This window comes from Hesperophylax consimilis, chromosome 12, assembly GCF_061612785.1.
Source record: "Hesperophylax consimilis isolate HC1 chromosome 12, BYU_Hcon_1.0, whole genome shotgun sequence".
NCBI lineage: Eukaryota > Metazoa > Arthropoda > Insecta > Trichoptera > Limnephilidae > Hesperophylax > Hesperophylax consimilis.
Window position 1 is genome coordinate 36,422,702 of NC_142847.1, and position 25,614 is coordinate 36,448,315.

The following is a 25,614-nucleotide window of genomic DNA, read 5'->3' on the forward strand; positions in this document are numbered from 1 at the left end:
GAGCACAAAACACATTTTAAATGTGTACTGAAACTATAAATATTCTGTGTAGAAGCATCGTTTTTTCTGTGTGGCGACTGAATTACTGCCGCTGGGTCCTACAGGAACACTGATGTCTGAAAAAACAATGATCTTAGTGGTCGAAGGAAAGGAAGAAAAGATCTGAATATTGGATGAACAAAATTTACAATATTATTCCTTATCAAGTAAAATAGAACAGATGTTTACCTTCGTAATCTTCCTTGATCCTTTTAGCAGAAGGAACCACACCGCTGAAACACGGGAAGATATTAAGCTCTGTAATAAACATATTTATTGGGTTAACCAAAGTTCGTGAACTAAACATAGCATATTATTCCTTTTCAAGTAACATATAACAGATTTATACCTCTGTAATTCTGCATGATCCGTCACAACGGGTCAGATATTGTCGTAAATCCTGATAACTACCAATGCCGGGAAGATTTAAAGTCGGCAGTGCGGAACTTCAAAATGATCCATTCGGCTTTTTGTTTCTGATGGAGAAATGGCAGTCACAAACAAACGCATATCTCGCTAATATAGGGTAAGATACGAATTCAATTCTGTCGATTCTCCAGGCCCATTCGCAGAACCTGCTCTCCTCGAAGCTTCCGTGTTTTGGGTATTTATGTCTGTCAGTATCTAACAGCCTTTTACACAACACAGCTTGATAATTTTATCTTGAGACATTTTCACACAACAACAATCTGAATTTGCAAACGTCACTTCAATGGCATCACATGGTTTCCGGGGAAAGTGGAGCGTAGCCTCTCTTTCTGTTACATGGCTCTTATGCTGGAGAGAGTGAGAGACCAAACCACGACGGCTTTTCATTGGTTAGGGTTGTGAAGATGTCATCAAAAAACCAAATAAGTATCAAAACCAGGAGTTATTCACCCTGCCGCCACTATATACAATAAGCTATATTAAACCACAACTATTATAAGTTATAAGCTGCGTAAAGTAATAAAACATTTAACCAAAATCTAAAAATACTTTTCATGCAGCTTTATAAAGCATCTTCTGAAACCACTGTTATCATTAATTTTTTTTTATATATCGCCGTGTTGCGCTTCCTCCTAGGAAAAGTATGTTTATTTGTATGGAAGTGATATTCCATGTTCTTAAAGAAAAATTTAGGTGAAACTGTTTTCATCATGCTTGTTGAAAAATTTTACATTTGTTTTACGAGGTTTACACAAAATTTCGGCAGCAATGTAGGTAGAATAAAGAATGGTAATTTATAATGACAATAATCCCGCAGGATGGTGATGTACCTGCACCGCCGGCCGTCCAAGCGCTACACCGCCGTGGACCTGGACCCCTACGGCTGCCCCTCCATTTTCCTAGATGCGGCGGTGCAGAGCTGCGCCGAGGGCGGCCTACTGCTGGTGACAGCCACAGACATGGCAGTGCTAGCGGGCAACTCACCCGAGACCTGCTATTCCAAGTACGGTGCTGTCAGCCTGCGCTGGAAGGCGTGCCACGAGCAGGGCCTGCGAATACTGCTGCAGTGCATGGAGGCGCATGCTAACCGCTACGGACGTTACATCGTGCCTCTGCTCAGCGTGTCGGCAGACTTCTATATCAGGGTGTTCGTTAGAATATTCACAAGCCCTGTCAAGTGCAAAGATACAACCAGGTACTACAAATAACATTATATATAATTAAATACATATATATTTCCACTTTGGAAATGTGACAAAAGAATTAATGGTCAATGTGAGTGTAAGGAAGACATGGCACACTCAAGTGAATCAAATGCTTGAGTCGGGTTACATCAATTTCAATGAAGCAAGGACTAAAGTGCCTAATCTCTTGAGTTAGAGTTGAAATAAATATTTGTGCAGCGACTTTGAGGTGATTTTTAAGATATTGAAGACCTCGGGGAGAAAACCTCAAATGTCATGGATTTTTTTCAGGGTCGTACCATGGTTCTACTTATGTTTTTTTTTAATATATTTTAAAAATAAAAAATCATAGATTCACCTTTTATGCACAGAATGTGTTTTGCAAACATTTTTGATTAATTATGTATAATTAAAAAGTCAAAGTGACATTTGCCAAAAATATTATTATTATTATGTTGCATTTCATTTTCCCTGCCGACCCCTACGGTGAAATGGGGGCAGTAATCTTGTTTTACGTGTAAGTTTGATATTGCTTTTTTTATAAATACAATAATTTTTTTCTCCTATCTACCGCCTACCACTTTGTCAGCTACTTAAATTGAATACAAAACATACAAAGCTGCATACAAAACTGCATACAAATATACAGATACGATAAAATTCAGAACAGGTTTCTTCAACACCTTTAACCACACAACGTTATCATCCTTCAATAGTATAAAATAAATGTCGTGTTTGTGGTTCCTTAGCAAGCTAGCCATGGTGTATCAGTGCGTGGGCTGCGAGACCTTCAGCCTGCAGCCGCTGGGGGCGCACAAGGCCTCGCCCAGCCCCAGCGATGCGGGGCGCCTGAAGGCCGTGCTGCCCCCGGCGCCTCCTGTATCCGCTAACTGCCAGCACTGTCAGCAGCGACACCATGTGAGACTGATACACATAACTATTAAATTATTAAATAGCAATGTTGAGATGCATTATTGTTCAATGGCCTCCGTGGTCGAAGGGTAGCTAGTAAGAGGGGACTAGCAAGCTGGAGGTCGTGGGTTCAAATCCCGGCGTACATAAGTAAATTTTATTTGATTAATTTGTATTACTTCACAATTACTCATTTAAAATAATATATAGTATACTAGTAGGCCCGGGCAGACGTCCTGCCACAGACCACCTTCTATGTAGACCGCATTTTATATAGACCTCATTTTAGGTAGACCGCCTTTTATCTGTTGTCAGATATTTTATGCATTTGACATATCAATACATGCGCAAGTCACACGTATCGTATGTATTGTTTTGACGCATCATTTGATATCGATCATTTCAGCAGATTGTGATTGTCGTTCAGTACGATAGAAAATAAGTAAAAATGGGACCGGTACCGTTCTATACTCTTGAAACTACCTTGGAGTACATGTCTATCACAGTGTGACAAAGATTGCCGTACGAATACGATCCATAGAAAACAGTTTAAATGTACATTTTTTATTCCTCTCATATTCATTCAACAGATAAAAATTAAATGTTCTAAATTAGGTAAATAAAGATTGATTCTTAAAAGACTTAATATTGTTGTTTTAAATTATATTAAAGAATTTTATTTAATGTAGTGTAATTTGGTGAACAATATTTTATGCCAATATCAATAGATAAAGTTTAAAAATTAAATACGACCCTTTGATTCTAAAAAAAAAAATTTAAATCGCATTCAAAAATATTGAAGGGGGGTGGTGTGGAGAAGTTAAAATATGTGGTTGTATGTATTTTTGGATGATATAGCTGAAAAAATATATAAAAATAACAACAGCGCCACCTATCGGGTTCAAAACCATAACCAACCATATACATTTAAAAATTTCATTAAAGTCGGTTGGGCCGTTTAGGAGATATGAATGATAGATTGTACGGACGCTGTGACACGTAATTTTTATGAATTAAGATTTGCAGCCCGTTCCAGATTTAGGATTTAAATAGTAATTAAAAACATCAAACAGCACCATTCCTCTTGTCATGCTATGCTGTGCTAAAACATCTGTTCTGCAGTTGAACTTGCCGATCTTGAACATATACAGGGTGTTAGGGGTCGTACCTAACTTACTATAAACCAGTGATTCTTGACATTATTTGGAGTAAACAATTTAAATTAAATTTTGGTCTACCGTAACATTTATGATACTGAATTTTTTTTTTTTTTTTTTTAAATAACAAAGAAAAATCTTTGTGTCAACATCACTGGAGACAAAATTTCATGACAAAATAGCATGATAACATGCTACTTATTATAACACATTTTTAATAACCAAATGTATTGAATAAGTAATATTCCCCAGATGGGTGGGCCGGTATGGACGGGCCCCCTGCACGAGCCTAACTTCATCGAGGACCTGCTGCAGCTGGTGCAGTCGGAGGCGTCCAACTTCAACACGGCCAAGAGAATCGAGGGCATCCTGAGCATGGCGCGGGAGGAGCTCAACGACGTACCCTTCTATTACTCAATGGATAAACTCTGCAGTGTGTTGCACGTTGAGTCCATGCCCATGCTTGTTATGAGGTAGCTACATCTTTATTTATTTTAATTTTATATAATAACATGTAAAAATTTAATATTTTTTCTTTTAGCTTGTTTCTAATCATTCTGTAAACAGTATTTTTATATTTATATGAGTAGCTACATTTGCAAAAAGATTTGTTATATTTTTTACTTGTTTATTATCTAGAAACGCTTTTACCTCCTAGAGTTGATTAAGATCATGTAACAATTTCAGGTCTGCTATCCTTAACGGCGGCTACAGGGTATCTTACTCACACGCCTGTAAGACCTCCATCAAGACAGATGCTCCCCCCACCTTCATTTGGGACATCATGCGCTGCTGGGAAAAAAGTCACCCTGTGAAGAAATCTAGGTAACTCACTAATACATATTATTAACTCTTGATGTATGAGCTCCTTACTTCATAAGTTTTTTTTTAAATTACATGTCGCCATATCAAATTTGAAAAACAACATTTGTTATTTCGGCTCTTTAACTAGAGCCAGTTTTTTATTCTAATTGAGGATATTCATGTGTTGTTAAGAGGATCCTTCTTATTATTAACATTGTGTGTTAGAAATTCATTTGTAAAGACCATTGAGAATTAATCATTAAGTAGAGTCTGTAACTTCTTTGCTGCCGTGTGCTGTCGTCGAATGATAGGTCATGTGTCCTGGTATAGTGTGATATTTTATTTGCGTTTCAACATAATTCCATATTTCTTTAACATTATTTTATCACTGATTCCAATAGAGCATGATACATATTTTACATGATTTATTGCATAATACAGTGCTAACAGAAGGTTTTGATTTTTGACAACAACAAAATGAATAACTAAAAACTTCAAAAATGAACATAATACATGGTACATATAATATTTTCCATTTAGATGAGCATACTATAAAAAAAGAGAAAAAAAAAAACAGTTTTAAAAATTCAGACGACATAACAATAATATAAATTAATAGAACAGGTTGGTAATACGTAATTTACAATAAGAATTAAATTTTTAAAAAATGTAATCGATCTCACGTGATACTCCTAAATAATAATATAATACTACATAAAAACATTGTTCAGGTATTTCTTACATAATTATAAACTTATGTTAAATATGTCGATATTTGAGGTAAATTTATTTCCAAGTGTACGAAGACGAGATATAGGTACGTGTGTGTGGTAGTTAGAACCGGAATTATAAATGAATATTTAATGTAATGTGTGTAAGTTAACCTTAAATATATATTTTTAAGATCCGTATTGTACTTAAGAATCAACACGACAGCATCTAGCATACATGAACACTGCCACGTGATGAGAATAAACATATGTCTTTACCTCAAATTTACCGACTTATATAAAAATTATTGTATAAATACGCCTTCCCCCACCCCTCCATAATTTGAAATGATGGCCTAGAAAACCCTTGAAGGGTGAAAACCAGAAACATTGAACTGTCAAACATTATTTATTTATTTATTAATTAATTAACGGACTTACGTACAATATATTACAATGCAACACGAAATTTGGGACAATGTACAATGCAAGAGTAAAGGATGGTATATAAAAGCAGACACAAACAGGTAAAACATAAGAAAATATAAATGAAATAGAAGTGTCAAGTCAAGTCAAGACCTTGCTAAAACTAAAGTGATACAAAATATCCTCAATTGCATAGTGAGCGACAAAAAACATTCTGACTTATACCAACAAAATTAAGGTCTTGAAGTTGACCATTCTACATATTCTGGACAATAAGTATAATTAGTCGAGTTTTGATTGAGGAAGAGCAGTTTTTTATGTCGAGTCTACGAGAAGGTATATTAAATGTGATGAGTTCTAGTAATGTAGGTTAGTCAATAAAATTGTTGATAATTTTAATGAAACAAATGAGATCAGATTTTTTCCGACGGTCTTCTAAAGGAGAAAGGTTTAGAATTTGTTTAATTTCATAATACGAGTAATTACCTCTTTCTAATCCTAGTCTCCTAGCAATCCCTTTTAGAAACCGATGTTGAACGGACTCAATATGACGAATATGGATAGCATAAAAAGGAAACCATATAACACAAGCATATTCAAGATGGGGGCGAACCAAGGAGCAGTAAAGAGTTCTAAGGGTTTTTATATTTTTGAAGTCAGAAGTGATAATGATAATTAATAATTATAAGTGATATGTCATAATTGTTCAATTTGCATAATTTAGAATGGTAAAATTTTAATCTGCGGGTTATCTGTCATCAGGTTAGAGGATAATCCGGCGGGCCGTCAGATCCTGGCCCAGGAGATGTCGAATGTGGTGGACCTGACGGAGAGGGTCGACGCCAACCCTGTCAGCCGGAGGGATGGCTGCCTGCGCTTCCAGTATAACCCCACACCCAACTGGGGCCCCGGCACCCGGGCCACGGCTAAGTAATCATCTTCATACTATCACCTTACCCCCTTCTTAAGTCGCACACGTGATCCTTCGGTGGCTATCCCCGTATGCGAATGGTGCATAAGTGATCAATTAAGTTTCATTGAAACACATACATTGGGTCAAAATGGAGAGATTGGAGATTGCGTTGAAAAGGCCGGCACTGTGAAGGTTAACCAGAAATATATTTTATTTATTTATACGATGATCCCCCCAGACCCAACTTGCTTCTAGGTGACAGGTATAATAAGCTGCTTATGGATATGATTTAAAAATATTTTATTGATTTATTTTTGGGGTATTATGCCGTGTTGCGCTACTTCCTTCTTCAGCCAACATTTCGGATAGCATTACAGTGTCCATCAAAAGGGCATATGTGTAGTCGGAGATTGTGGTGAAGTGTGTGCTTATGTAAGTAGATGTGATACCTTGTTGCCAACTCCAGTATTCTAAGATTTGGTATTACATTATAATTTAACATGGTTCTCTGCGTTTAGTTTTGGTGTAGCCATCAATTTTTTTTTTTTTTTTACTAATTTATATAGCGCTGTTTTTGTAAAAAGTCACCCCAAGGGCGCTCAATTATCGGATAACAAGAACTATTGAGCTTAGCCCCGTCGTCTTTATTAACATTAATGGGATTTTAATGAATTTCAATTGCCTTCTTAACACACTTTGATCGGGTTATTTTTTCGCCGGCTGACCGCTGAAAACGGGCGAAAATAAAGGTCCCGCGCGAATTTGTTTAATTTGTTTTAAATCGCTATATCTTCGAAAATAATGGAAACATTTCAATAAAATTTTCTACATACTAACTCAGCATACCCAAGCTATATAATTTGTAGCCGAAAACCAAGTATTATTTCTAATGCAACATAATAAATCGAAAAAAAAGTCATTGTTGAGTCATTAGTGTTCAATTTTTTAAGTATAAACTAGGTTTCAATTTTATAAAATTACAAATCATTATATTTTCACCAAGCCCATATTACATATTATAAAAACAAAAACAATTGCCACTTCTCTAGTATCGTCAGAGTAACACATCATTACCCATTGAAATACCACGTGTGCAATTGCCCCTCGCACGGTACAGCGGACCAAAACCATCGGAACGTGCTAATAATATTGGTTATTTTTTCAAATGAAATTTAAAATAATCACTTAGCGTAGAATGCTTCTCGTATTTCTCACATAATATTGTTTATTTTTTTCACCATACACTATTAGGTTTAAGTTTTTAATCACCTTTATGTAATCAGTTACAGTTTACGTCTAAAAATTGTTCATCTAATATTTCCTTGTTCTTCCTCCATATCACTTTCTTCAGAATCACTGAACTGTAATGGCATCACTGACATTCTTCTCCTACAAGGAATTTCTTCACTTCCACTAGATTCTTCTCTTTCACTATGGAATTCAGGCAAATAATTACTAGAACAGGCAGATAAATTATCTGCGACGATTTTGTTATCACTTTCGTAATTTTCAGAATCCATTTTGAAAGGTTTGAAAAAGCAAATGTAAATATTATCTCCTCGGAACACAACCGTAGGACAATTTGCTTTTTTAAAAACTGGCACGCACTTGTAAATATTTATTATGGTCCGCCTAACTGTGTTTGCCGATACCTGCTGTTTTTAAATGCTCTACACTCTCCTCTCGCTCGCACCTAGGAGTTGAGTGGGTGCGGAACAGAGATAGAAAGAATTGTTTCGGGTTTCATGGTCATAAAAACCCTGGTTCCAGGAATTGAATTATTAGAATAACAGAATATGTTATCTAAATTACTTATTTCGTTGATCTTCAAACGCAATACCTATCAAGTGTCAGGTGTTCAATAATATAGGCCATTTTAGTTGAAATATCGATGTACACAAAAGACTCCAAGATAAATACAAAAAAAAGACTTGCATTGCAATTTGATAATTATGTACATATAGTTGGGACCTTTATAAAGAGATTGGTATATAATGTTCATATAAAAACATCAGATAATTTCTTCTTTTCTGCCATTGAAATGAGGCAGGCGCAGAAGGTAGAACTACCCTTCCCGACGTTTAGCATCAATCGACCGAACGGGTAGAACTACTCTTCCCGATTAAAGTGTGTTAATTTGGCATGCCCTATGTGTTTTGAGTCTTCCAAGGACTACAGAAACAAATCCAAAGTAATGGCCAGTTTCAATTAAATGGTCGGCAATAAGGAACTGCGGTGAAAAATATTATGGCTAAAAAAAAAAAATTTTTCATATAGATCAACAAACTCTGAAACTGAATATACATAGATGTTTTATAATAGGTATATTATTTTTAAATAGAATTCATAAATCGTCATTTAGAAACTAATAAACCATAACGTCATAAACCCAACGTAGGTTTTTTGACATCACGGGTCACTTCCACAGATTTGATGCATTTTTTGGGAGCCCGAAAAATTAAAAATAATCTTAACAATAAAAAAATATACAGGTATTTAAGTCGAAAGGTAAAAGTAAGAACAAAAATGGACTGCAGTTTATAATTGCCGATTTGTCAGGTTTGCCGAGTTGCTCGAAAGTGTTCTGATATTCTTTTGGAGATCATCGTTCTGTCTGGCTTTATCAAATTTGTTATTTATTTTTAATTTCTATTACAGAATATCAACACTTCCTACATAACACATATTTACAATCTACTAATTTGTGTTTCAGAATTGGTGAAGAAAAGATATCCAAGAGCCGAGCGAATCAGAATAAATATAATAAGAAAAAAGAGCAAAAGCTCAAAAGAGACCGATCCCCCACTTCCCCCGAGGAAAGGAAACATATTAAAAGCAATCTGACTGAAGATACTGTACTTGTTCAAATATAATACATTTTTATAATTGTTATTCTGTGCTTTATTTACTTCGACATGGTTCATTTTCTGGGAACATTTTATAATATTATCTCGTAAGAAAATACTGCAAAGGATGTTACAAGTGTGAGGGGCCAGTCAACCTGCCTTTGGCACTACATTTTAGGTACTTACATATTGTTATTGAAAAACATGTGAATATCATTTAAATGTGGTCACGAGTCACAAGTGTGAGGAGCCAGTCAACCTGCCTTTGGCACTACATTTTAGATACCTACATATTGTTATTGAAAAACATAGTGAATGTCAATTAAATGTGGTCACGAGTCACAAGTGTGAGGAGCCAGTCAACCTGCCTTTGGCACTACATTTTAGGTACCTACATATTGTTATTGAAAAACGTAATGTATGTAATTTTGGAACATTGTGAAGAATCCAAGCACACAATTCCCGGGAAAACGGAAGATGAACAGAAAAAAGGTATGTGGTGTGGAATAAGACAAAATAATAACATAGTACTTTTTGGACTGGTGTATCTTTTTATAGCACACTGATAATTCACAGTATAATCCTGCTAAAATACCACCATTCAGAATGGAAATGGTACTTAAAATGGCGTCAGGTCTGTAGGTAGTTTCCCTCTTCTCACCTTCCATCCCCACCTCGCTCCCGTCTACCTCCTCACCCCCCTCCCTTCCCCTTACCATATTAGTCTTATTGACTTTGGATATCTATGACTGCTGTGTAGTGTTTACACTACCCCCCCCCCCCCTTTCTCTTATAAAATCATTCAATGAGAGATAAAAACAAATAATTTTATTATAGTCTAACATACTTGATTATAACATTTTGATAAATTAATTACTATAAAAACCAACTATTTACATCCGGGGTAATGTAAACTTGCATTTAACCCTAGAAGCCTAATCTATTTTATAGGTACATAAAGCCTTAACATACGCCGCAGAGGCGTACACATATAAATGACAGCCAGTAGGCCAAAATATACCTACTTGTGCCCTATTTTTCGATGGAAAGTTAAGGTTGGTATGTAAACTAATAATAAAACACAGTTTTATCAATGAAAACTACTATCACAGGTATTTATTACAACGAATCAAAACATTATGCTTATTTTCAAACAAAAAAAATCATCTTCTTAAAAATCAGCTTGAACATATGTTTTTTTTTAAATAATCATATATTTTTTTAAGATTAATTTCTTATTCTTAGGGCAAACATTAAAATTAATCATGCTTTTAATTCCCAGCTATAATTTTAGAGCAATCTACACAGACATCAACTTTGTGCTCAGAAAATACTGACTTTTTGCAATTACTACACACTAATTTCGACATTCTCTTTTTTTTAGCAGCAAAAAGCGCAGTATTTACGTATTTTGGGCTCTGGTTCTCTGCCTGAAGTTTATTACCTGAATCAGTAGGTTTTGCGAGAATTTGTCTTATATCTTTAAGTCTGAGCTTCAAGTCTGAATCCAAGGCTTGACCGAATCTGTTCTGAGTTGCTTAATGAATTCTCCTTTGTTTTGAGAGTTTATTTGATCACGTTGTGGCCATAAATTACAGCAGAATTGACAAAAGTCATGTTTAAGATGTCATAGAAAACAGGCATTGACCATCTTTTAGTTTTGCGGTTGCACGACATTTAGGCGCACATTTAATCAAATGAATCTACTCCTCCTTTTTTTTGGTTCTAGAAATGAATCATGTCTGGTTTGCCACTTGAATTATTAATTATTGCATTTTCATCACAACAAGATAAAAGGTTAACCATATTTGCAGGTTTTGACTTGTACGATAGAAGTGTCAGAGGGCCATCAAAAAAAACGTAGAACTGCCAACAGGTCGAGATCTCGAATTCTTCAATTGTTCGTGGATTTCCCGCCTATTTGATTGAAAAGTGCCCACTAGATTTAATTTTTAATTTGAGCTGGTCCTCGAGAGGTGAGGACTTTATTCATAGTTGAAGTTCTGTGAGATGATTGACCCTTATTAGTTGACCAAATATCCCGCGTCCATTCTTACCGCGAAGAGTATTTCCAGGAACACGATAAATTCGCCCTGAGTTGGCAGATTGCAAAGCATGAGCAGAATCAGATGCTAGGTCAGCTTCTGCAATTTTGAGTCGGCTTCTTCAGTGAAAATTAAGTGAAAGCCTCTTCAGTTACATAGTTATTCTCATCTTCGCTTTGAATGTCGTCCAGTGGCTGTCCTCGTCTTCAAAAGCTGATTCTCCCAGAGAAAGACTATCTTCTTGGTCTAAGATTTTCAAAATATCGATACTGTTTAATACATTAGACCATGACATGTTGGTATCTGAAACAATGCCAAAATAAACATAAAATTAACGAAAGTAAAAACACATAATCTTATTTAAAAGTTACATAAAGCCTAAACATACGTCTCGCAGGCGTACTATACCTCAAAAACTCAAATATGGCTGGACTTACCTTAGTGATACAGGTACCATCGGCGAGCTCCCGTCGGCCACTGGTGGCCACTGGGTTGGTTAAAGAGCACGAGGCGCTAACTTCAACCGTTAGAAAGGGAAATAGAAGTTAAGATTTTGTGTACGCCTCGCAGGCGTAGATAAGACTTCTAGGGTTAAAATTACAATTACTGAACTGAAAGTTTGCTTTCCTAGGGACGACCGCCATTAAAGACGTTTTGCAGTAATTTCTGTGCACATTGACATGTTGGTATTCCTGATATTTTGTGTTAAATGTAAAATAGGTTTTTAGGCAAGTTTTTGAATATTATTATTTTTTTTTTTTTAAACGCATGTTTTTATAGTAATTAAGTTGAATCAAAGTGTTAATTCAATAAAAAACTGTAAGGACGGGTTGTTTCGGAGAATTTGAACAATTCATCAAATTTCTACGTTCATTTTTGGGTTCTGTGAAAGTCTTATTCAAGTTCTGTTATTATATCATCATAGGCTAGTTGCTTGACAAAACTAAAATAAAAACAGAACTTGAAAAAATCTTTCGCAGAACTTGAAAATGAACGTTGAAATTTGATGAATTGTTCAAATTCTCCGAAACAATCCGTCCTAAGTATTTACCTAATCGGTGCACTTTTAATAGGCACAGATTATGGATATTAAACTTTGTTAAAACTCAATTACTACAAGAACCAACTTTTTACATCGGGAGAGATGGTAAAAAATGCATTCAAAATCTTAATTAAATCAAAGTTCAAAATTTCCCTTTAAAACGATCCCTTTGCCGCCATTTTGGATTTTTCAGTACGGAACGCTTGAGAAAGTTTCGTTTCAGTCAAAATACGCATAAATTACATAATTATTAAGCTAAGAACGCAATAACCTATTCGGTGCACGTAAATCGTTGCTTCTCGTAGCAATATGTGCAATATGTGCCTAAAAGTGCGGCGCATAAATATACCACTCTCGTGCGGCGGTTTGGTAAATAATTAGCTTTTACGCATTTTATGAAAATCTTTTTTTTTTTCTTATATGATGTACAATTTTATTAATACAACCCCTAACATTTTATTATTATTATAAAGCTGTGTTTAATCAGTTCTTAGCCATCGCAATCGACACAAACATAAATAATAACTCACGACACAAATCAATAGAATATATTTTTTAAATAATGTCATTATCGCGCTTTGCTTTCAAAATGTCACAAAATATTTTTTTTCTGTGGACAGTACAGTATGACGGGAAATTGAAAATTTTACGTAAAATCGTTCAAAATTAAATTAATTCTGATTAAATTGTGGCTGTTGCATTAGTAAGTAATTGCTAGACAACCGTGCTTTTGGTATGAAGTCAAAAGTTTGATCGATTTATTTATTATTCAAAGCTTTTTCGGCTAGTGTTATTTTCCGAAATTATATTTAGACAAAATGGTAACGAAGCAAGTTAGAAACCGGGGATTTCTTCCGTTCCTCGAAAACGAAGGAAAATTGTCTAGGCCTGTCCCCCAAGCTGCTCCTGATAAATATGTACCAGGTCTATCACCGCACCACCGTTTATATTCACACCATACATTAGCAAGCGCGAGAAAATTGACGTTTTACAAAATTCCAAGGTAAATACCATATTATATATTAGAATTATCTAAATAACAAGAAAAAGTTTGATAATCTTTCGGGATCGCTGGTAGAACAAGGTATTCGTCTCAAATATTAAACAAATATATTTAAAACATATATATTATGTACCTACTAACTTATTCTGGTTTTAGAGCTCCAAAAGACAGTTTAGATTTAATTTTGGCATCAGCGTATAATGAAACTAAGGAACTATTCGCTATCAAAGAAGACACATATTTGCAGTGGGAAACCAAAGGGGAAAAGACGTGGCGTCGTTTGAGAAACACATATGAAAAAGCTCCTCCCATAATTATTCCACTGGTTAGTTATGAGTTATTATAAACGTATTGCTTTTCAGAAGATTGTTTTTAAATTTATTATTATTCTAACCTAAATCATGTTGTTTTATTACAGGGCCATCCAATAATATTTGGAGGGGTGACAGAACGCAAATCTCCGCACCATATCAAGTTAATGAACTCCGGGATTCACTCTGCTAAAACCGCACCAGGATATTCAAGACAGCCCGCTGGAGGCACTGTATTTTATTATTGATTGCACCATATTATTTATAGCAGTGTTTGCAATAAAAAATTATTTCTTAGTTTGTGATTTGATGAATAAATAATTATTCTCGACAATTGAATAATTTACGGAACATTATTATAAAGAAAATGCTAGAAAAGTTACGTTTAACCAGAATGAATATACATTGATATAAGAAGTAAGTAAGAACGTCAGTAAATGTACAGCCGTACTTGCCGATAAAAATTAGTATCGGCGAGCACCCACTGTACTGTCTAATTTATTAACAAATTCCAACCTACCAAAAGATCTTTCTGACGATCTTACCGAATGTTTAACATACCTATTTGTCTTAACCAAAACTACTTTAAATTTAATGATGCTGTAGTCCAACAAAAATACGGGTTACCCGTGGGTCTTCCCACGAGTCCTCTATTTGCTGACATCTTCATGGATAACCTAGAAAATAATATTTTCCGTTCTAACTCACCTCTTTTAAATTATGTATTTATGTTGAAACGTTATTTTGATGATATTTTTTGCATATGGAAAGGTACAGAACGTCAACTTAATTCCTTCTTGTCCCTCGTTAATTCGTTCCTTAAAAATATTCAGTTCACAGTAGATATAGGTACTAATTGTAGTATAAATTTCCTAGACCTATCCCTTTCCATTATTAATAATAAATTCAATTTTAATAGTTATAAAAAACCTACCTTTACCGGTACAGTCAGGTACAGTTATTCATAGTACTTCAAACCATCCCATTTCCCATAAACATTCTGCCTTCCATTCTATGGTCCACAGACTTGTCACCATAAATCATGCTTTGCTTGTCACTATTCCGCTATCTAAAGTTAATTTTAATATTGAACTCTCTGTAATCAAATCTACCACCATAAATAACGGATATACCCATACCTTAATTGATAAAATCCTTAAAAAAACAACGACTCATATTTTCTAATAAATTCCTGTTCAATTATAATAGTATCCCCAACATCGCAGTAAATAAAAACCACGGTTGGTGTAGAATTTTATGCATAAATAATTTTTCATCTTCATGTGTTTTAAAATTTCCAACAGAAATTAACATAGGTTTGTCGGAATTTGCAACACATTTAATAGATAAAGATCATTCATTTAATAAGCCCAGGTATAGATGCATAAATATACCACTCTCTATAGATGCATTACATAGAAATGGGATAGGTCTACGCCTCAACAATTTAGAAGCACTTGAAATAAAAAATCCCTAAAAGTCAATAAAATCAATTTATTAAATAAACAATTACATTTATCAAACAGCCCCATTTTATATATATTTCACTTCCCTGCACCTATGTTTACCCCCTCTCTCCTACCCCCACCAATGTTGATGTTCTCTCTCTCTCTTCCAGCTGAACTATAAGTACCCATACACTTCTGTAATTAATTTAATATGTTTTTATTAACCCTGATGAAGGTTCGGGTTGAACTGAAACCGGTTGGTTATAAATATACACAGTAAAGTGGTATTCAAACAAAGTTATTTTATTTAAATTATTATATATATATTTTTAACTCTGATTTTTATGCAACAATGTACCACACAACCAAATTAGTAGGAGGTAAAGTGTATTTTAAGTTTATTCTTAAAAATTCATATATTTTTTTATTGTATTTCTTTAGGGGTTTCTTAAAACATTTGATGTCTGAGTGCGTGTAATGGCGTTGTGCTGTTGTTGTATTGAGTTTAGGGATTATTATTTTTTCCCATGGTTCTTGGTCTGGTGCTCAATGACTTATTATTAGTTTGTTTTTGTGGATTTAAAGAAATGCATTTCTTTGATAGATTCTATTTAATTTTAAAACATTAAATTCTTGAAATAATTAACGAGTCGGATAATCGGATAAGACGGTTTTATTGAAATTATTTTAATGAGTCTTTTTTGGACTATTTTGAGTGGGGCTAAGTTAGGTTTATATGCTCTTCCCCAGCCTATTATTCTGTATTGAAGAATTGATTGGGGTAGTACATAGTAAACCTTCTTTCTGTAGCGTTGGTTTTTGAAGAATATTTTTCAGTTTAAGGAAAATGTAGTACAGTTTACGTATTCTTTTGATAGTTTATCCAATGAGTTCTGTCCACATATTATCTTATGTTATATAAATTACTGTGGTCAATATTATATTTAATTTAAAAAAGCATATTCAAGAAATCATCTAAAAAAAAACTTACCCCGATTTATAAGTTCACGGTAGGAACTATATAGGGATATTTCGTTCGTAATGATGGCAGCCATTTTTAAATGTGCGTTCGGCGGACGGCAGTTGCCAACTTCGACCTTCGACACTTCCGTTTCCCATAAAAGCTCTTCTGCCGCGCGGGGTGTAGACATCGCACAGTGGAATATTGTGTTGCATTCGGTTTAGCATTTTAACGACCGGGCGGTTATTATTTATCCAAAAGTGTAGTTTTAACGACCCAAAATGAGCTACGGCCGACCTCCGCCCCGTATTGAGGGAATGGTCTCTCTTAAAGTTGACAATTTGACATACAGAACAACCCCGGAAGACCTACGCCGTGTTTTCGAAAGATGCGGCGAGGTAGGCGACATATACATTCCGAGAGACAGATTTTCAAGGGAGAGCCGTGGATTTGCATTCGTCAGGTTAGTACAAACACTTGTATTTACAGAGTATAATTTTCGCGGTTATAGTTATTTTCAATCCCGACGCCATTTTGGAATATTCAATTTCTTATATTATTTAATTTGTTGACAGATTTTACGATAAGCGCGATGCCGAGGACGCATTAGACGCCATGGACGGAAGACTTTTGGATGGAAGGGAACTTCGCGTGCAGATGGCTCGCTACGGTCGACCAAGCTCCCCCTACCGCGGTAGCAGACACGGGCGCTCCAGCCGGCGCCGGTAAGTTCTTCACTCAAAATTACCTTTCTGTATAGCACTATTCACTAAGATGTATTTTCAGTATTATAAGCGATTCCTGGATCAGCACTTCTGTAATATTCATGAGTATAGAATATCAGGAATTCTGCAAACTTTTCTTTATGAATATCTATATTAATTGTCTTTCGAAGGACCCGTTCTCGAGTAAAACCTTTCCATATCTACATATAATAACACACTGTGGTTAGGTAGTTTAGTAGCTCTGATAGATTAGTTACAACAAACATTGATTGATTTTAGTAAATAACATCTATCGTCTGAAGGTATAACAAATGAATATTGTATTTGCAGGTCTTCTCGCTCCCGCTCTCGCAAGCGCTCCCGGTCCCGCTCGGGATCTCGGCGTCGCCGCTCCTACTCGCGGTCCCGCTCCCGCTCCGACTCCAAGAGCAGCCGCGGGCGTTCCCGCACACGTTCCCCCAGCCACCGCGCCTCGCGCTCTCGCTCCAGGTGAGTGTCCACTGTGCAATGTCACTATATTGTCACTATAATGCCACCATGCGAACTGACAGTGCTAATGGCGTGTTCTTATGTTTGCAGGTCGGGAGGCCTGAAGGGGAACAACAACTGAGCCCGCCGAGAGGAGCGGGCAGGTGACATGGTGTGAAGGGTGTACTACCACCAAGGTACTGCCACATACAACACTATCCATGTCCCTCTCTAGTATCTAGCCTCTCCTGTCCCCCAAACCTCAGGGAACAGAAGAATAACATCATGTTCGTGTGTGACCAAGTTTTAACCCATGTTGCTTTCATCTGAATCTAATTAATGTCCTTATGTTTATTTAGAAATGGAAATAAGAATCAGACGCTCTGTTAATGTAATAAGTACGGACACAATACCTTGTTCACTGTAATAATTGTGCTGTTTATTTTAATATAAGATTTAACTCATGCGATATAATGTGGTATGGATCGGTGGATAGATTGATGATTGTTAGATTGTAAAGCCCCGAAACGAGGAGCTGACTACAGTATCGATTGATTGATTGTATTGCTGTATTATAATGTATAATGTGACTATTAACATGTGACTGTATTACTGTGCCAGGCCGAGTGCCGAGTGCTGTGCGAGTGTGGAGGTGCGTGGTGGATGTGCGGGCGGGCGGGGTGGCGAGGTGGCGAGGGCGGGTGAGCTGATAGCTGGGACTGTAGCTGAACTGTAGCCGGCAACTGTAGCTGAGATAGCAGACAGCCAGCCAGCCAGCTAGCCAGCTCAATAGTCGGTATCAAGTCCTTTTTATATTATATCAATATCTATATACGCATTGCTGCCCCCACAGCCTGCATCACCCAGCAAGGTATGTCATCACATGCAGATAGGGTGCGGACATACATTCCCGTTATTCCCACATGTCATACATCCCGCCTCCACCCACAGGTGAGTCATTCCCTTTCAGGTTCATGCGGAAATATACATTAAGTAGAAACAAACAACAGCCAGTCTTTCATTATTTTTATTCATATGTTCCCCACATGTTGTACAAGCTGGGTGCAAACATCTGGTCAGCTAGTGGGAGCTCTCTCCTTGTAGTCTGTGACCAAGTTGAACAGGAGCGGCAGGGCCTTGCTGCGCTCATCCTCCAGCACCCCCAGGAGACTGCCCAGTCGTGCTCGGCTCATCGCTCTCGGGGGCATTCCCGACTCTGTGGGAGACATTATTATACATTAGTAACAAACAAGATCTGCCCTCGTACAGGGGACCTACATACATTCTACAACAAACATCTGCTGTCACTTGACATTTTAATAAAATAAATAGAAAATACTGTGACTTCTTTTCATTTCACTCCAAATACACACCTAGTTCTGAAACTCCTCATATTGGTTGGTTGACTGGTAGTGAGTCACAATATGTGCTACAACAGTCAGCATTAGTTTGCTACAGTAAGCAAAATGTTCTTAATGCTTAACCACTCCGTGTAAATGCTAATAATTGAACTGCAAAAAAGAAATTGTGTTGCGGTTGAAAAATGTCATTTTAGTGTTGGCTCAATTTGATGCATCCATGAGACCATAAATGAGCTTGGTTCTGCCTTTGCAATAATTAACTTGTGCATTCTTTTCCCTGAGTATTGTTAAAAACTGAAGGTGACGAAATGGTTTTAAAAAAAAAGTATAAAAAAAAAATCCTCCATTCCAAAGACACAGATTAGGTTAAATTAAGGTATACAGTTCAGTATGAAATCAACATTGCCCGTGTACAGTAAGAATGTAATAACTGTTTTTGAATGGAAAATTCACTGTATTCCAGAAAAGATTGGTTTATGTTGCTACCCATTTCTTCAGGGACTACTGGGAAGTTGTTTCGAGGACTCTTACATAAATTTTAGAGAATATGAAAGAGTCGATGCCTGCTCGCTTACAGGGGTCAGTATGAAATCAACACGTCTGTGTATACAGCAAAGATGCGGGAAATAGGCAAAACCGCCCCTGCGGCACCACACTGACCTGTGTGTCAGTATGAAATCAACACGTCTGTGTATACAGCAAAGATGCGGGAAATAGGCAAAACCGCCCCTGCGGCACCACACTGACCTGTGTTCATGTGCCAAAAGAAATATATGGAACACTCTCGGTATCATACATTCTCGCTGCACCCATATGCTACACGAACAATTGCTGTACAAATTGTTTATTGATTGTGGATTAATTCCGACTGTGGTCTAACCTGATATGAAAACACTGTTGGAATAGGTGTAGGCCATCCATTCTAGGTATTCCCTGATAAGCTCGTTGAGGAACAGTATCTCCTGTGGCAGGCGGGGCTTCTCTGGTATTCCCTGGGCACCCTGCAGCCCTTCCCCTAGCAGTCCCATCACCCGCACGCGCATCTCTGCCTGCAACTTGTTAAGGAAGCCATCTCTACGAAGGGTTTCCTTCACTGCTACAAAGCAATAGGACAGAACCTTGTGTGAGGGTACAGGGATGACATTATTAATACTGTGGATGAAAAAGATATTCGGGTATTTACCATCACTGAGTTCGTTTTCTTTGGACATAATAATTGGTCTACTATTTTAAATGTAAAAACTATCCCTATCACCTTATGAATTTCAATTTACGATTAGAAATATCGATAATATCAACAGTTTTCATAATAAATTTTCATTTAAATTTGTTTGTTTTTTAGACAACTAAACGTTTCCATGGCGACCTGAATAATTTAAGGCTGATGAATGTATAAATATACTTAAAGTAGGTAGTATGTATTTTTTATTCGATTGTTATTATGTTCTGGCAATAATATTGACAACTGACATTCCATAGAATCTACTAAGCCGTAACCACAGATGTATTTTGACATTCACAAAAACGTGCCAAACTTCATAAGAATCGTGTTTGTGTGTTAACCTAAAAGTGTCAAAGATCTGTTGATTAAAATATTATATGATTAATTAGAAAGTATTTATGATTTAAAATGTCGTTCTTTCTAAAAGGGAAACCCAGAAAAGCTATCAAAAGAAAGTTTGATCCCAAATCAAAAAAGGGTGCAAAAAAACCATCGAGGCACAACGTCCCCGATGCAGACGAGGAGGACAACGAATCGATAGAAAGTGATTTAGAATTTCAGGATGTTCCGGATCGATCCGAATCAGAGGGAGAATATGAAACGGCGCAAGAGAAGAAGGTGAGACTCGCCAAGAAGTACCTAGAGGAGATTAAAAAGGAGGAACAGGAACGGAATGAAAATAAGGACTTGGATGATGCAGCCGTCCTAAGGCGCCTTAAGGATGACTACCTGGAGCAGCAGGGCAGACTACACAAGAATGTGGCGGCGCAGTGCGTACTGCCCGCGCCCGGGGAGGTGTCCACCCTGCGCTGCAAGGAAAACCGCCTGTCCATCACCTGCCTGTGTGTGTCTAGCGACGGTCGCTTCTTCTACTCCGGCAGCAAGTGCTCCGCCATAGTCAAATGGTCGCTGCCGGACAAGAAGAAGTTGAGGACTATTTGTTTTAAGAAAAATACTGATAAGGGAAAAAAAAAATTCCAGTGTCACAAATCGCCCGTGGCGGCCGTGGCAGTTTCCAGCGACGGCAAGTTCCTCGCATCATGCGAGGAGGCCAACGATATCCAGATATGGTCTGCAGAGACGTTGGAGCACATTCACACCTTCAAAGGGCACCGGGATCACGTGACGGATTTAGTTTTTCGCAAAGACTCTCACCAGTTGTTCTCCGCCAGTAAGGACCGCTCTGTAAAGGTTTGGTCTCTGGATGAGATGGCATACAGCGAGACCTTGTTTGGTCACCAGGCACCCATCACAGCTATAGATGCGTTGAGTCGAGAGCGCGCCGTGACCACTGGCGGCCGTGACTGTTCGTTGCGGGTCTGGAAGATAGCCGAGGAGTCGCAGCTCATCTTCAACGGGCACTCGGGCAGCATAGACGGAGTAAAGCTGATCAACGAGGAGAACTTTGTGTCTTGCGGAGATGACGGTTCGGTGTGCGTGTGGGGCAGCACCAAGAAGAAGGCGCTGTGCACGGCCAAGGTATCACACGGGCGCTGGGAGGCAGCAGGCGGGCAAGAGGGGGAGGGGGAGGTGCGCTGGGTCAGCAGTGTGGCGGCACTCCTCAACACGGATCTGGTGGCGTCGGGCTCTAGTGACGGCATGGTGCGGCTGTGGCGGCTGACGCCGGGCTGCCGCGCCATGGAGCAGGTGTTGGAGGTGCCGGTGCCGGGCTTTGTCAACAGTTTAGTGTTTTCTCCGGACGGCCGGACGCTGATCGCCGGAGTGGGGCAGGAACATCGCCTGGCTCGATGGTGGAAAATAGACAATGCCAAAAATGCCATTTATGTAATACCCATTCGGAAGTCATAACACTTTTATAAATCTGAAGATAATTTTAGTGTTCAATGTTTTTATTCATTGCATAATATATATTATTATATTGCTCTGAGCTATGTTTGTTTTCTTCTGCAACTTTTCAGCTACAACTATAATATCTACTCCAATAAACTCCCAAGCTGAATTGTATCTGTGTCCTCAAATGTAACTATGGTAATATATGGGATTCTTTACCTCCAATGAGAGAGGTGATCATGGTATGGCAGGGCAGCGGCTCCCAACTTTTTAAACCTGAGCACCAGGTAATTTTAATTTTGTTTTTATAAACTTTATAGCCCATTTTGGTTAAATTATAGCATTAAAACAGTATTTTATGCAGCTGTTATTCTGTCAAATAAATAAAATGTCAGGGTGCATATTTGGCAATCAACACAATTTTAAAGCTATGGCCTACGCAGGTTGCATAAGTTTCACTGCCAAGGCGCAAATTAGGCAAGCATATTAAGGTGTGTCAATTCGAACACGAATGATATCTCAAAAGTTGCATCTTGCATAGAAAATGCAAACTGCATTTTAATTTATTTAAAAAAAATGTTATTAACTCGCTAAAATGCCTTGTTTTTAAATTATGTTAGTTAATATGTTCTTCACAATAATTTTACTTTTTAACGTTTGATTACTATTTAAAACTGGGTATTGTTGTCAAAAATAAACAAATTAGTCAACAATAAATCTGAAATTAACAAAAAATAGGTAAAAATCCATAAAAACTTAAACCGTCACTATTCCCAGTTTGATTTAATTTCAACTTGTTGGCCTTGGATTGATACAGGGTGTCCAAAAAGGGTAGCGGGTATTTGATGGTTGGACAAAACAAAAAATATAAATATTAAAATTCATTGTATATTCTTTATTTATAGACACTGGATTTTATGTTGTCTAGATGCCGCCCTTCGCCTTGCTGGCACTCCTCATCTTGACAATCTCCTAATCTTGATTAGGAGATCAGTGTATCTCGGACATACTACGGCATTGTCTGCAATTACTAAAGACAGTGAAAATGCTGTATGTTCCCTTTTGGATGATGAAAATCATGAATTTGAGAAAATTGTTGCAGAGGGTTGTGGTGCAAACTGAAAAAAAAAATATTTCAAGAATGGAAAAGAGACTTGGAAGGACGCTGATGGCAGATGGCATGCGCAGCTATGGCTTATCTGCCAGCTGCACGCCAATGAACTACCATTGCGACATCTAGTGTCTTCTTTAGAAGGACCGACCAGCGGACCTGTAGCTTTCTAGGGACCAATTATTGAAAGAAACTTTAAAAATTGTTAGAATGTGGAAGTTATACGATTTGTTCTAATTCGATCATTCATTCCATAAAGTTTAAGCGGAATATAAAGCACAGATCAAGATTATTTATAGAATACATATATGTCTGGCTAAGTCGGTGTAAAAACTGCAGATTTGGAAAGCAGACAACCAGGGAAAATGTCTCACACCAGGCTAAAAACTGAAAACAGGATATTACGATTGTATGTTATAACAAAAACCCAACCAAAAATTTGCAGATATTGACCACCTTTATTATGTGATTATCCTATATACATGGTTTACCATACAGTGCAATAGTTATTGTGTAGATGGGGTCTGTGATCTCTGAAAAATGGTCAGCACTTCGAAATATCTTTCAGCAGAATTGAAAACCGTTGTCGACCTGACATAGAGAGTGAAACAGAGGAATGCGTATTTTGCACACCCAGAGAACATTATTCTGCCAATGCTAATCGATGAGAAAAAGGTATGAGGGAGCTAGGATGCAGAAGGATCAAAGGATCGGGTCCTTCAACTTTCAGGAAAGTTTATCAATTAATTTCAACTCAATAACTACATTGAATGAAATGTGTGCCAGTCAATTCACATCCTCCACTCTTGAGTAGCATAAAGACGAACGAATTGTTAAAATTATGTAATGAAGGAAATGTAAAATGGTTCTATTTACCTAAATTTCCTTGCCACACGTGAGATGTGCGTAGTTGACTACAGAGGCATCTTCCTCTGTAGCTGGCTAGAAAACAAATTTGCGCCAAGTTCCATCGTATAAATATAATGCCAAATTTGAATTCTATGCAAGATTTTATGTAATAATTGTCTTTATACTACATTAACTTTCAATTTCGTGCAACCATTATTTTTCATTTGTTGCATTTTATTCAAAAATGTTATTGTTTAATATGTATCATGATATTATCCAGAAAACTTGTTAGGCTAAGGACTCACGGAGCGATTTTTACCCGCGCCCGCTGCGGTGGCGGAATGGAGTTTTATTTTCAAAACTCACGAGACCGCTCTTTTTTGCGGTGACGCAGCCGCCGCGGTCGCGGTTATCGCCCGCAATCTTGGCAGTTGATTATCGCAAGACGGGCGGTTGCAAGACTTGAGTTCCACAACTCACCCGCCAACCGATCGCAGAGCGCGCGGGGGCAACCCGCCGCGGCCGCGGGACCGCGCCCGCGCCGCCGGTACAAGATGTCTGCGGGTGCAGCGGGCCCCGCAAACAATCGCACACGCCGCGGGCGTAAAACGCGTCGTGAAATGTGCTTTAATTTTTTACATAAATATCTGCATTCTACAGAGGCTGCGGGCCCGCAACCGCGGCGGGCGCGGGTAAAAATCGCTCCGTGAGTCCTTAGCCTTAGTGTTATTTTTCCCTTTTACATTTTTTAATAGATATTTTTTTTGTGTTCTTTGAACTGCAGTTATGGAAAACTAAGTTCGCTGCAAAATAAAAAGTATCAATTTTTAATTTTTTTTCTCAAATCATGAAAATTAATTTTTTTCAAAACTTCAAGCCGTTTTAATAGCGAGCTAATAATGTCCTCATGTCATGCTAGAACATCTGTTCTGCCGTGTGGTATCTTGAACAAGTTGTGGTGACGACTACAGCTAAAGTTTTCGGGCACTTATAATCAATAGCATTCCAAGAGGTATGGGCTAACAATAGAGTTAAAGCATAACTTACCTGAGGAATTTTTTCTGGATTTGTTTCAGCATATTTATATATATATATTTTTTTTTATAATGTATTACAAAAAACATGGTAAGTAACACATTATTCCCAATGAGTTGAGATAAAACTCATTACGGGAAGTACAGACACATAAAATACATTTTACAAGGATATTACACTTTAAAAAAAAATACAACATATTGAAAAGGAAAAGAAAAATAAATAAAAAAGGAAAAATACATTGTTAAGAATAGAGATTTTAGAAATACTGAGAGACATCTATACACATGAAACATAGTAAACCAACATATGAAAGCGAGCGAAAATTCACTGGTTTAAAAACATTTTCAGGAAATAATCTTTAAGCGTTTTAACTAATATTTTTTTGTTAGTTACTGATTGCTTTATTTCATTAGGTAATGCATTGTATTGTCTATATGCAATATATTGTAATGAGTTAATACCAAATTTTGTTGTGTGGGTAGACGATGCTAGGTGTATTAGATTTTGGGACCGTGTTTTGTGCTGGTGTATGTCTGAATTAAATGCTGGTTTGATGTTAGTGTGTGAGGATCTATGTATGATTTGTAATATTGTACAAGTGATATTGTATTTAGGTAGAACCGTAAAAGGAAGTATGTTTGTCTTTAAATATATATCTTTGATATGTATATCCCACGGTAGACGGTAGATATTCCTTATTGCTCGATTTTGAATCACTTGTATTTCTGATATTTGTTTTTTAGTAATAGTGCCCCAGATACTAACTAAATAACTCAGATGGGAGTGAATCATCGCATAGTATGTGGCCCTTAGTAGAGA

At 37.1% G+C, this 25,614-nt stretch overlaps 5 protein-coding genes across 6 annotated transcripts in view; 4 read left to right on the forward strand and 1 right to left on the reverse strand.

Annotated features, from left to right (window-relative positions):
* Trm1 (tRNA methyltransferase 1) overlaps positions 1-9,447 on the forward strand; it is a 28,888-nt gene extending 19,441 nt beyond the window's left edge. The window contains exons 2-7 of the mRNA XM_089637606.1: positions 1,286-1,663; positions 2,402-2,570; positions 3,974-4,194; positions 4,409-4,546; positions 6,424-6,591; positions 9,288-9,447. Of these exons, the coding sequence (XP_089493732.1) occupies positions 1,286-1,663; positions 2,402-2,570; positions 3,974-4,194; positions 4,409-4,546; positions 6,424-6,591; positions 9,288-9,447 (1,234 nt within the window). The remainder of the gene's footprint in view (positions 1-1,285; positions 1,664-2,401; positions 2,571-3,973; positions 4,195-4,408; positions 4,547-6,423; positions 6,592-9,287) is intronic.
* A 3,878-nt stretch (positions 9,448-13,325) lies between these two features.
* On the forward strand, positions 13,326-14,088 carry LOC149419573 (protein CFAP276). The gene is made up of 3 exons (XM_089637894.1): positions 13,326-13,510; positions 13,667-13,835; positions 13,929-14,088. The coding sequence occupies exons 1-3, from the start codon at positions 13,326-13,328 to the stop codon at positions 14,067-14,069; spliced, it is 495 nt and encodes a 164-aa protein (XP_089494020.1). The 3' UTR covers positions 14,070-14,088.
* Positions 14,089-16,380: 2,292 nt separating this feature from the next.
* SC35 (SR family splicing factor SC35) lies at positions 16,381-18,432 on the forward strand. 2 transcript variants are annotated; one of them, XR_016302884.1, is made up of 5 exons: positions 16,381-16,693; positions 16,806-16,955; positions 17,286-17,444; positions 17,535-17,620; positions 18,045-18,432. XR_016302884.1 is itself a non-coding variant. In XM_089637896.1 (4 exons), exons 1-4 carry the CDS (start codon positions 16,512-16,514, stop codon positions 17,563-17,565), a joined length of 522 nt encoding a protein of 173 aa, XP_089494022.1. In that variant the 5' UTR covers positions 16,381-16,511; the 3' UTR covers positions 17,566-18,432. The 2 variants fall into 2 exon arrangements, 1 of the variants encoding a protein (XP_089494022.1); XM_089637896.1 differs by having other exon boundaries at positions 17,535-18,432.
* A 64-nt stretch (positions 18,433-18,496) lies between these two features.
* Positions 18,497-20,103, reverse strand: LOC149419575 (centrosomal protein 20). The gene is made up of 3 exons (XM_089637607.1): positions 19,968-20,103; positions 19,665-19,880; positions 18,497-18,639 (listed from the first exon to the last, which is right to left on the reverse strand). The coding sequence occupies exons 1-3, from the start codon at positions 19,993-19,995 to the stop codon at positions 18,500-18,502; spliced, it is 384 nt and encodes a 127-aa protein (XP_089493733.1). The 5' UTR covers positions 19,996-20,103; the 3' UTR covers positions 18,497-18,499.
* A 206-nt stretch (positions 20,104-20,309) lies between these two features.
* U3-55K (U3 small nuclear riboprotein factor 55K) lies at positions 20,310-22,138 on the forward strand. Its single transcript, XM_089637897.1, has one exon. It carries the CDS (start codon positions 20,415-20,417, stop codon positions 21,813-21,815), a length of 1,401 nt encoding a protein of 466 aa, XP_089494023.1. The 5' UTR covers positions 20,310-20,414; the 3' UTR covers positions 21,816-22,138.
* The last annotated feature ends 3,476 nt before the right edge of the window (positions 22,139-25,614 follow it).

Coding starts and splice junctions, on each gene's coding strand:
- LOC149419573 (XM_089637894.1), top strand. CDS start 13,326: ATGGTAACGAAGCAAGTTAGAAACCGGGGATTTCTTCCGTTCCTCGAA. Junction 13,511..13,666: donor ACGTTTTACAAAATTCCAAG/GTAAATACCATA, acceptor TTCTGGTTTTAG/AGCTCCAAAAGACAGTTTAG. Junction 13,836..13,928: donor CTCCCATAATTATTCCACTG/GTTAGTTATGAG, acceptor GTTTTATTACAG/GGCCATCCAATAATATTTGG.
- U3-55K (XM_089637897.1), top strand. CDS start 20,415: ATGTCGTTCTTTCTAAAAGGGAAACCCAGAAAAGCTATCAAAAGAAAG.
- LOC149419575 (XM_089637607.1), bottom strand. CDS start 19,995: ATGTCCAAAGAAAACGAACTCAGTGATG. Junction 19,881..19,967: donor AGAAAACGAACTCAGTGATG/GTAAATACCCGA, acceptor ATTGCTTTGTAG/CAGTGAAGGAAACCCTTCGT. Junction 18,640..19,664: donor CAACAGTGTTTTCATATCAG/GTTAGACCACAG, acceptor TGTCTCCCACAG/AGTCGGGAATGCCCCCGAGA.
- SC35 (XM_089637896.1), top strand. CDS start 16,512: ATGAGCTACGGCCGACCTCCGCCCCGTATTGAGGGAATGGTCTCTCTT. Junction 16,956..17,285: donor GGGCGCTCCAGCCGGCGCCG/GTAAGTTCTTCA, acceptor TTGTATTTGCAG/GTCTTCTCGCTCCCGCTCTC. Junction 17,445..17,534: donor GCCTCGCGCTCTCGCTCCAG/GTGAGTGTCCAC, acceptor TTATGTTTGCAG/GTCGGGAGGCCTGAAGGGGA.